Source organism: Athene cunicularia, assembly GCF_003259725.1.
Source record: "Athene cunicularia isolate RWA chromosome 2 unlocalized genomic scaffold, athCun1 chr2_part1, whole genome shotgun sequence".
Lineage (NCBI taxonomy): Eukaryota > Metazoa > Chordata > Aves > Strigiformes > Strigidae > Athene > Athene cunicularia.
The window spans coordinates 61,412,981-61,425,274 of NW_020799095.1; the positions used below are offsets into that span (position 1 = coordinate 61,412,981).

General features: G+C 41.6%; 1 protein-coding gene across 3 annotated transcripts in view; it reads left to right on the top strand.

The window, feature by feature from the left end:
• Positions 1-12,294, top strand: part of F13A1 (coagulation factor XIII A chain) — a 66,079-nt gene that overhangs the window by 20,921 nt on the left and 32,864 nt on the right. For all 3 annotated transcript variants that reach the window (XM_026843643.1, XM_026843644.1, XM_026843641.1), the window contains one exon: positions 6,851-6,969. In XM_026843643.1, the coding sequence (XP_026699444.1) occupies positions 6,851-6,969 (119 nt within the window). The remainder of the gene's footprint in view (positions 1-6,850; positions 6,970-12,294) is intronic.

A 12,294-nucleotide genomic window follows, 5' to 3' on the forward strand; every position in this document is an offset into this window, starting at 1 on the left:
ACTTCCCCTTTAGTGGTGACTGATTACCAGCAACCCTGTCAATATGAGGAACAGAACATTTTGCAAATGAGCCTTTTTTTTATAATTCAGTGGGTTGAAGAACAACTTTTTTTGTTGTTGTTGTTTTTTTTTTTTTTTAAATCTCCCTAGATCCTGGATAAAATCAGCACTTATGCTGATGGAATTGTGTTTTACCCAATGAACTCCATGTGTGGCTTTAAGGAGAGGGCAAGGAGGACCAGAGAGGTTTGGCTCAGCCTTCTGACAGGCTGTAGCACTGTCTCAGCTTCTGACATTTGTAAGGCTCCAAGTCATACATATCGTTGTATATTTAGGTCACCAGCTATCTTTAATATTCTCCCGCCACTCTTCCTTCATATTTCAATATTTTTACCAGAGTATTTGCATCAAATGATCCTGTATGAAACAAGGGCCATCCTACCGAGTGATGAGTAAGTTTAGTGTTATTAATAGAGTCCATTATTCAGCTGCACTACTGTCAGTACATTGAATGATTTGTGCTGAATTCATTACTTGCCCCTGGTCCAAGGGAATATAAGCAATGATTAGCTTATACATTATTTAGGAAGATATATGTTAACGCTAAATAAAGCAGAGTTAGTTAAGCAGGAACAGGAAGGAAAGGCAGGGCTCAAGATTCTGCAACACCATGAGATACTTCTGAAAGCAGCATAGAGGTAGGTACCTTAGAGCAGCATGGGAAGAATTTAGTCTGGAAGAGGAAAGTTAGTGTATAATAGAAAGAGGAATCTTTGCCAAAGTTATGACCCACTGGTGAGCAGACAAAACTGCTAAAGTTTTGTGAAGGCATCATCAGCTTGTCATAGCTCCAGCTAGGGAGGTGCAATTCTCCATCCCAAGGTAGAGCATCCCTTGGCTTTAGTCCTGGGTATCATAACAGTCAGTTTGTTAGCCGGCATGGTGACTCTGCAGTGGCTTAGCACCTCTTTGGAAAGGGATAAACCCTAAAGAAAAAGCTTCTGAAATTGCCTCAGGTTGCCTCATGACTAGCATACAACTAGCTAGGGCTGCATACAGACCTGATATGGAGAAAAACTGTGATGTGGGGGCTTGACTACCCCACTGTGGTGTAACTGGGACCATATAGGCTGATTCAAGGTGCTAGTCAGGGTGTGGGAACGGGAAAATCAATCCTTTCTTTGCACCTCCTTCCCCACCAGCCCTGTGTGACTGATACATCTCTGTTTATAGCACGTGGGTGCTTTGCTCTCCTGTGCCCTCACACCTGAGCTGAATGGGGCCAAAAGCCAGGAAGATCAAAACCACAGCATAGAGCAAAGCCGCAGGGAGCAAGACATGCAGCAGTTACCTCCAACAGCAGCAGCCATTGGCAAGGCTGATAGAAAAGTTCTGCCCCAGGAGAGCAAAAGAGAGTTTCCAGTCAGCAAGGATGTGCTATGTGCCCCCAGGCCCAGCGGGGGCAACTCACGATCACCCCTGGAGAACCACATTGTGATTTCCAGCTTGCATGGTCAGGTGTGTCTCAGTGACTTCAGGTTCTGTCCCTTGCTGACTATTTTTGTTTTCTGTGTGTTTCATTTGGATTTGGATTTATTCCAATTTCTTGCCCCTACTTTTTTTACTCCTAGGTAGTTTGGGCTAATTGGCTCCTATATCTGCTTTTTCCCCTCTGTCCTTGTGTTAGAAAACCGGGGACTGTTTCTCCACGCTTCATCCCCCGGCTAGAAAAGACTGTTCAGTGGAATGACAAACAGGTATAAAAACTCAGGCAGTTAAAGTACAGAGAAAACAATAGTTTGAAAATCTCCCAGACTTGTTTGCTGGGTTAATAGCTAAGCAGAAAAGTCTGAGTGAAAAGCCTCATTAAAAAGAGAGAAGGCTGATGCCAGGAATGAATGGGGGTTGTTATTGCAAGGAGCAGAGTATGGGCTCTGTCAGTGTCTAGTGCAGCTTTCCGACTCATCATTTTGGAGAAACATCAGTGTGTTGGTATGAGCTTTTCTTTAAGACAGAGGCATTTGTGCCCTTTCTTATTACTCCTTTTCTCACTGTAGTTCAGTTTTGACATATCTTCCCAGCCAGGGCTGTGTTCTTTTTTCTGCTGTTTCAAAACAAGATTGAATACTTTAGCAGTCAAACTACAGAGTACTTTGCTTCCAGAATAATCAGATGCTTTTATATGTTCTTATCCCCTTAGCTACATTTAACACTGATCACCAAGGATACTTTAAGGGTGTAGATGCAGGGCCTGATCCTGCAAAATTATATACACCAGCCCCAAACATCTGGGAATTCAGCAAGCTAGTTGAGATTTCACATACTCAGATGAAATTTGCATTACTTAAGCGAGGTAAGGCCTGTGAGAGGCAGCAACTTTTCTTCAGCCAGCTGACATAGTTGGGAAAAACAGATGTGCTTTTGGGCATGCAGAGCCCTCTTCAGTTCTGAAAATGAAGCTACAAATGCCAAGTAGTTAACAATAACTTAACTTGTAGCAGTATCAGACTACATGAAAGCAACGAAGGGCTCCTTTGATCTTGGATACTGTGAGCTCTTTCCAAGGAGGTGCTGAGTCCCAGCAACTTTCTGCTGGGGAATATTCAGAGCTTATTAGGAAAGGGCCTTGAACTGACTTGTGTGGCTCTCTCACAGGGGGAGATCCATAATGTATCTGAGTACGTTGCAGACTTTGTGGGCTGAGATATGTATTTCATTCATCCAAGCCTCCTGCAAAGGGCATTATATTTAAAGCAATTAAATATATTGCAACTTTATTGAGCCAGTTGCATGTTTCTTCTGCTTAAATGTCACAGAATCCTCTAGGTTGGAAAAGACCTTGAAGAACATCTAGTCCAGCCATTAACATAACAATGACCATTCACAACTACACCACATCCCTCAGCGCTAAGTTGACCAGACTCTTAAACACCTCCAGGGATGGGGACTCCACCACCTCCCTGGGCAGCCCATTCCGACGCCTAACAACCCCTTCTGTAAAGAAATGCTTCCTAATATCCAGTCTAAACCTTCCCTGCTGCAACTTGAGGCCATTACCTCTTGTCCTAATGCAGTTTGAGGATGAGTAACATGTAGTTGACTTGGGACTCCTCTCATATGTTAGCAGTCATCCAGATTTGCCCCAATAACATTTTCTTGTGTTTATAGCTAAATCTTAAATTTGATCTCTTGTATCATAGATTCCATGCAGGCACAATTCACACAGAGCTTCAATCTTCTTCTACGTTAATGTAGGCAAGCACTAGCAGTTGCAAGGCAGCATACTGATCTTGGTCCTGGGTGGAGTGAGTTTTGTAGATAACTGTGCTTAGCTCTTGCAGCTCTGTGTTTGCTACAGTGCTGCCCTCTTCCCAGCAAGATCCCTGGGAGTTTTGTGCTCCCAGTGAGTCCCAGCTTGGGAGGGGACTCTTCCCAGGGGAGAACGTTGAAGGAAAGGTGAGTGCTCAGGGCAATTTTGCCACCTCCACCCGTCTGCCGGTGCCACTATGCTCATCAGTCACTGTCTGTGCAAAGAAATCACATTTTCAACTCCAGGCAGTTGCTGTGCTAGGGAAGGCGTCCCCCCATACTGGGTAGGGTCCTCTCATGCTTGTTCACCTTCCCAAATTGAAAGGGCGGCTCTGCACTCCTCATCTCTTTTACAAGGAGCCTCTGTTCAGTGGGATTCCTCACCTGCAGTACTGCCTTCACATGAAGTGTATTTTCAACTTATCCATCTTCAGATAAGCATAGAGGCTAATTTGCTTTTTTGTAGCATTGCTAGTGTCTTTGTAATTTCCCAGGATAAAAGGAATAAAAAAAACCCCTAAACTGCTAGAGAAAAAAGAACAAACAAACCCAGCACATTTCTGTGGAATTCTTCTGTTTGTCAGATGTGAACCTCCACTTGCACAAAATAATTAGGACTTATACTATGCAGACCACACAGCATCAAAGTAGTCACAAGTGCCTTGTGTTTTCTTCTAAACAATCTCAAGGATAGTGAAAGCTGTCAAAAATCAAAGCAGCTGGCTTTTCTGTGAAACACAAAAGACCTTTTTACTTTATCAAAACCCACAAATATTTTAAAATAATTGACAGAGAAGTTGATCAATTTTCATCTGATTTAACAAAGATCATGTAGTTTCAAAATGACACAAGCATCTCAATTGATACAAACCAGATCAATATTGATATTTTCAATCCCTGAAAGAAAGCAACAGCTATCAATAAGGCATATGCACACACTGTACTGAATGTGTAACTGTCCAGAAGAAGGTGTGAGTTCTTTAAATGATTTGTCTGTACCATTTGTGTGGATGGGCTTTAATGAAATACAAAGCTCAGTGAGAGAAAGCATATAATTGTTCAATCAGCAAATCAAGCAGATACGGCCTAATGAAACAGAGACTAGATGATGTGTAACATCTGCAATATATTTAGTGGGATGTTACACAGAACTGTTTTAGAGCTGGGGGCTGGTCCTCAAAAAGTCATGTAATATACAGTTGCATAAGTATGAGAGTCCCTGCTGGCATAAATGGCTGCAGCTTTTTGATTCACTGTCAAGTTTTAGTGCTCTCTTTCACCTGGTAGCCTCTGAATATAATCTTCTGCTGTGTGCCTGGGTACAGGTTGTCTAGATCATGGGTAGCGACAAGCCTTTAAAGAAACTTCTTGATGGCCCAGCCAGGTGAATACCACCACCCTGCCAAATGCAAAAGCAGGTCTCAGCCCTTCGCACCCTAGGGAAAACCCAATAAAACTCGACACTTCTCCATTTGCTTGGATTCAGACATAGTCTGAAAAGCCTGTACAGCAACCCTGTCAAAAATGTAACAGCAAGCGGTGATCTCCTCAAATGCAATAAAGGCTTCTTATAATCTAACACCTGCTTCCCTATCATTCTTTGAACACCAGTGTGGAGGTCATTATGTTATATATCTATGCATAATCCCTTCTGTATATATAGACATAGAGGTATAAATCTATCTTCAGAGAAGACAAAACTTCCAGCAGGGTCAGACATGTAGGCTGGCAAAACCCTTCACCTAGCTGAAGCCAGTGTGAGTTTTGCCATTTATTTTTTTAGAGGGCTCAGACTTTAGCTTATTTTCAGCCAAATTGCAGTTTTATGAGCTTTTGAGGATGAGGTTTACAAGGAAGTACAAATCTGATTTGCATTTCAACAAAATACAACAAATCAATAGGCTTTTAAAAGTGAAATGATCATCTAGTAATTTGTAGTGGGATGCTGAAGAAATCTACTATGGCAGTATTTAGTGGTAGTTTTGTACTCGCCTGTATCAAACTATCAAAGGTTATTGTTTCCCTTTAATTTGCTATCTAGTACTGTATTACTGATTTCCTCAAATGAACTAATTCCCCTAGTATTAGTTGATAAGCTGTACCTCTTAGTCTCAAAATACAAGCATTGGCCCAGGAAATAAATCATCAGCTATTCTAGCATCCCAGAATCATGACCTACTTCATACTTACCTGTGAATGTCTGAATAGTTTCACGTCATTCAGGGTTATTTATGAATGTTAATAATGGGTTTACATATGTGAATCATGTTTGCAGGGTGAGGGTCCATGCATATGCTCTTGACTCAAGACCAATCTAGGATATACCCTTTGTATATGTTTTGATAAAGATCTCTTCCAATTACTTCCAGTTTTCACTTGGACACTTGAATTTCTTCTTATATTAGCTGGTCAGTCAAGCTGCATGGGAGAGTGATACTCCAGTCAATTTTCATACAGAAAAAGCGATCAAGCCCTTCTGTTAATACACTATTAAAACAGTATTTTTTAAAATGTACTACAGATTTTTCTTTAGATCTCTTGACTTTAGCTATTTTCCATTAACATTAATAAGTTTGAAATTGTTCTTTGATCTGTTTGTGCAGATGCAGAATTGCATCATGGTACTTCAACTTTTAAATTAGTGATACACAGTAATCATAAAAATTCTTGATAAAGATGTTACATTTTAATCATACTTTACAGGTCCTGAGAAAACAGGTAGGAGTTGTCAGCATTTTTGTTTCTGCAATGCTTTTAATTTGTGTATCATGTTCCTAACTGAGGTCACTATCTCCTTATTCATGGACTCTGTTGAAAGAAGTAATGCTTTGTTTGATGGAAGAGGAATACTGTTTTGCCAGTTATTAGGCCTAGCATAAAGATAAACCAATAACCAAATTGTATTTGATACAAAAGGGTCAGCACATGGGCGAGCGCAGGGGGTAAAAACAAGTCAGATTATACATAATTGACATCAATCCCACTGACCCCAATAATGGGTGGAATAAATGGTGAGATGCAGTCTCCTATAGAAGGGGTGGGAAGCAACCAAGTCAACAAGCCAAACACATAAGACCAAGGAAGGCACACACTGAATCTCTACACAGCCCACATTTAGAAAGGCCAGACCTGACTGGAGCCCAGTTCCAGGGAGGCCCTTCCCCAACAGGAAACTCTGCACAGGGCATCCACCTCACAGACAGACACTGCCCCTGCCTGCAACCCAGCTTTTATCCCTCAGTGGGACACCTGACCCTTGTTTACTTAATGTGAGACACCTGGGGCTCATCTACCTCATGCCTCTCCCTGCAAGGCCGGCCGCACCCTGGAGGGAAGCCTAAAGGCAAACTCACCCCCCCCTTTGTGAAGGGCTGTGGGAATCACCCATATATCAACCTTAACTAGGGGCTGGGGGTTGAAACTCCAGCATTTCAAGTAGTTTTAATCAAAAATGACTGTATTATAGGATAAGATTTTTTAATCTGTCCTATATGAAAACTAAGTGATCATGTTAACATTTATTTTCTGGAAACTGATGCAGAGGATGCTGTGTATCTGGATGATGAGAAGGAAAGAGAAGAATACGTCCTGAATGATGTTGGTATTGTTTTTCATGGAAACATCAATGACATAAAATCAAGAAGCTGGAGTTATGGTCAGGTGAGCTATTTAGGCCTTCTCTGGCTGTTTTCAGTAGGACAGCAAGTGAGTTTAATTCACACCAGACTGTGGTTGAGACTGTGGGCTCTGGAGTGCATTATCAGTCTCTCCTTCAGAAAGACAAGGGGTATAATTTTCAAATTGTATGAAGTGGGTATATGCCTAATCCAGCAATGCAATATTATAATAGCTAATATTTAAAGATCTTGTTTTTAGGGCATATTTCAGATACTAAGAGGCTGCCTGTTAAAAGTTATGATCATTAGCTGAGGTTTCCACAGGGCAGCAGTATTTCTGTTGCTGCATTGTTGCTGCTACAGAATCAAACCAATTTGGTGAAAGAGTACAGAGGTTGGGTTGTTTTTTTTTCATTTTTCAGCAATAGGTTGTATTGCTTTTTGACTATTTCTTTTAGTTTCAGCAGCATGGTGGAAATAATTGTGATCTTCTTGGGAGTGAGCTTGTCACAGGGTTCCTATGACAAACTGGGATTTAATCCCAGAGTTTTAAATTTCCTCACTACAGTGACAAAGGGAGGAACCTCTCCCTTTGCTGCCTGGACTAGACAACACCAGTCTCCAATGGCCTCTTGCAGCCTGGGGGAAACACCCTCTGACAGGCTGGTGTGCGGTACTGGGGTGCCTCCAATAACATCAGACTTATTCCTTTTTTACCTCAATCTGTTTGTAAGCACTAACTAGCCTGAAAATCCCTACAGGATGAAAGAGTTAAGTTGTATGAGAACAGGAAAAAGGCATTAATGAGCAGAATCGAAATGAGCAAAACTAATCCTAGCTGTCACTCAGAGGGGCTTCAATGGACAGTTATTGGACATGGTGAACTCTGCTCATCTTACCTTCTGGATTTTCACAACAGCACAATTAAGAAAGTACTGAAGTAATTCCTTAATGCTATGGTGATGGATCCATTCAGTTTTTGTGGCACCTCCCCAGTGCAGCCTTACAGAAGGGGCCTTCTTGCTTTGCTTTCTTTCCCTCAGCTAAAGACAATCTCAAAGCTTGAGCTGGATAGATTGCCAGTGTGCTTGCCCTGGAGAGCTCTTTGAACTCACATCTCTCTTGTTTCCTTATTTAAGGGTACAATTTCATCTTTTTTTCCTGCGGCAGGACTGCCTTAGGGAGTTCCTGCCTCTGCACCATTCCTTTGGTTGTGTCAGTGCTGTTGTTTGTGGAGTCTGACTATCATCCTGACTGAGATAAAAATAACCCTTAAATAAGGTGGTGGTGGTAAACAGTTCCATAAGATGATGGTGCCTCAGATATAAGAGATGTGGAACCAGATCCTGAGGGTGAAGCTGTCCGTGCATTTAAGTTGACCAAAAATGCCCCCTCCTGGCCCTTCCTTCCCCCTGCAAGTGCTTGTGCAGCCATGCAGTGAATCAGACTGGAGAGCTGATCTAGCTGAATAAGCATCTCCTTGGTTATTTTTTCCCCCTTTTTTTTTTTTTTAATTTTTTTTTATTTTATTCTTGCTCTGTTCCTAGATTTGGGATTCACTCAGTGGCAGATGTAAGGGGGAGGGAGAGAGGGGAATGAGTGGCTGGAGGTAGAAGGTGCTGCTTAAACCAGCTGCTGGATTTATGTCCTAAAATGCTAAATTTATGGCCTGTGGTGGCTTGGCCTGAGGTGCTTATATTCTGCAAATCTGGCACCTTCCTGACACAAACAGCAGCCTCCCTTGAGAAACTGCATTATTTATTTGCTTTTCCTAGAAGGTGGTTCTATCTGAGAGGTTAGGGCTGTTCCATAGCCCTTTGTCATGTACTTTCATTCCTATGTTGTCTGAAACGGGAGGACCTGATTTCCACTGTGCTGTGGTGCACCTTTTGTTATCACTTACCTGTGTGAAAACAGTGTGGCCCAAGCCAAGAGTTTTAATGGAATCAATAATGTTGTATGGGTGTAATAGACATCTCAAACTGCAAAGCAATGGTGAAACATTCTTCTGGTTCCCTCACTTTCAGTGAGACGGAGGATGTGATGTCCCTGACCTTACCCTGACAATTTTCAACCATTAAAAAATGCATCTGCCTCATTTTCAGCAATCCCGAATGTTAAAAATAAGTGCATTGCTGCGAGTAAAAGTGCTAGCAGCAAGGCCTGTATTATGGATATATCATACAAGTATGCATTTTAAATTTGTGATATATAGCCCTGTACAAAAGTGTAAGTAAAAAGCATAAGGCCACATACAGTTATAGAGGTCAAAGGTATATGGTCATATACAAAAATACAGATAGACTTGTGAATGGTAATATTCTTAGGCTAAAAAGTTGCTTTGAACAATGACAGCTGGAAGCTTTAACTCAGGTTGTAAATGAAAAAGGAACATACAGTTCAAAACTGGGTTACTAGTGGGAGATGATTCTCACAGCTGCTGTCTTTAATGAGCAGCATCAACATGAGAGGAGGAAAGGCAAGAAAAATGGACCGAGGAATAAAAAACAACAGACTAGTTGAAACATGGTTGTAATGAATGAGGATGGAGGTGTTCCTTCTAACATAACTGTGATTCCTTTCTTCTAAGAAAGCATAAATAGCCAGTCACTCAGTAAAGCCCACAGGGGATTCAGGGGAAATTTGTCTTTGGAGGAAATCTAGGCACATAGGAATTCTCTAGCTGAGAAATGTCAGAAGTTGGATGCTGTATTGATCATTTAACATTGGGGGTTTTGTGAGGAAAATAAAATAAAACAGGTGGGCATATAGTTCTTGTTGCCATCATGAGTTGTCTCATGTCCACACATAGAGCTGCATTAGCTTTGCAGCCCACTGTGCAAATGTAATTCTATGGCACATGCATTTGATCAGATCAGAACATAGGCAATGTGAGATCACGCCTACCTGCAACTGGCTGTGAGAAATACAACCCTAATTCAACCAGTGCAAAAGGTGATACAGCTCCTCTTACTTTAATTTGAATGGAAGGTCATCTATTAGAAACAGGTTAGCATGAAAGAGGATGCCCACTGAAGGCCAGCCCAACTAAAGGCATTGCTCTGTGACACAACACACGTCTGTCTGCAGACAGAACCCCTTTGCCTGTGTGTTTTCTCATGCCTTGTTTTCCATCTGCAGTCTTTCCCAGGTGGCTCTGCCAAAGCTCCTTGGTTCTGAATTTGGTTTATTTTCAGTTCAGCCTGTGATGAGCAGGTAGTGCCTGCGCCTGGCCCGTTAACTCACCTGTCCTGGCTGCCTACTGCTGCTTCGGTTCCTCTGACATTTCAGGGGTGTTCAGCCTTACAAGTGCTACATTTCTATTCCACTTCCCTATAGATAGCACCTTCATGCCAAGAGTGAGAGCAGGAAACTGATTTAGTTTGATTTAATGTTTTTAAATCCCTGGATAAGAAGAAGGGCAAAACTGGCTTTAGAGTCAAGGCTACTCTGCATCATACACTACCGCAACAGTGTAAGGCAGCTAGACTTTACAGCTTGTCCCATCTGTTCTCCTGTTAATCCAGTTATTTCACAAGCATTCATGTTGTTTTGTAAATGCTAAAGTGGAAAGCAACAGCTCTGATAGCAATTTCTTTCCTCTTTATTTGTACTGTATTTGCTGATGAGATTGACAGCATATCATAAACTTGATGTAATTTACAAAGTAAACTTCTTATTGATTTAACTCAGGTCTTAGGCTCTGCTGATGACCTGAAGTGCACAAAGCAGATTTTGGTCCTGATGAAAGTCATAAATTATTGGGCCAGACCAGAAGAAAAGTGAACTTGAAGCAGGAAGAATGGCTGAGGGTCCAGAGTTTACATTTTCTTTTTTGAGGCTTCTCCTTGGGAAGGAGGGTCTTCACAGCAGTCATTCACCTGAGACCATTTATATCACATACCACTGGGGTGGACTGGAGAGTCTACTGTGCAATTATTCAGCTTTTCAGGGATGATACAATATTAGTAGGTCCTTGGGAAACATGATCCCTCTTTCCCTATTTGCCCAAAGACCATGAATTCAGTTTTGCTCAGACTATAAGGTGTTACTCACTAATGCACACCTGCTCCAGAGAAAACAGTTCAATGCAAGTGTGATGATGAGAGAGACATGCTGCCTTGGAGGACATCAGCTGAAAAGGATCTATAAGGTGGTGGTACCCTGAGCAATGAGAGCCAGGCAGGCTTGAGGCAGAGGCAAAGAGAAGAAATTTTCTTGGCCAGGAAATGGCTGAGGGTGGTGAAATGCAGTGGTGCCTCCACTTTTTTGACTTATATCACAGCTTGGCTGGTGCCTGAGATGTCACCCCCCTCACTCCCTTCTTTGCTGCAGCATCAACAGCAGTCTTGACCTCTTTGGGCTTCCTTTTCAGCTCTCTGGCCTCACTCTTCCTTCTCCTCTGCCTTTCCCTGAGCTGCCAAAGCAGTAGCTTTGTCTGGGCTCTTGCTCACTTTCTTCAGGAAGCAAAACTCAAATCACCCTTATCTGCCAAGAAGCCCTAAGCCAGGCTGGAGACCTGATTGCAGAAGTTCAGTTGCAGAATCAATCCAGCTCTAGTAGCAGCGTGAGAGTAAAAATCCTCTTAGTGTGAATCGTATCTTTAAGGATGCAAGCGTAGAACATAAAACCTAACACAGCAAGGCTATGAGCTTTGTGGACTTTCTGTCACATCCTTGAATGTTAATATAAGACTGTGTATCTAGAAGATATTTGTTTTATTAATGTGTGTTTCCCTGTCTCTTACCATTTTCCAGGGGACAGATGTATTTTCCTTTGCTATGCAGTTTCTCCTAAGGAAAATGAAATACACTGCAGGGCAAGTTCTGTGACAAATGGTTTCTGGTCTATTTAGGCACCTCTGCCCTCAATTCATTCTTGTGCTTGTTCATGCTGGATCGAAGAAACTGTACCTTTTCACTCTATTTTTGAAGAAGACTACTTTAGGTCACTTGGTGTTTTTGATGTCTAAATTTTGTAGACCAGGATTAATCTATATAATCAGATTTTGGCTTGTCCATTTTAAACAGATTTTAAAATTAATTTTAAAATGTAAGTGTCTTCAAATTAACTTTGGCAAAACACTTATGGTTCAACTTCCCGGCATTGTATTGACTATGTCAGAGAAGTCCTGAAATTAACAGGTCTGGAATCTGTGAAGGACATGAAGTCCTTTATGAGTGGACTAGCTTCTTGTAGTTATTATTATAATATCTTCCTATTATATACTTGTTAGCACTTAAAATTTTATGTCCTGTCAGAAAGGCCGTGTTGTCATTTCAACCTTCTGGAAACTGGGCTGTGATTGAATTGAAAATTATGGTGTCTTTTCCCTAACAACCTCTCACTTTTTTTTTTTTTTTTTTTT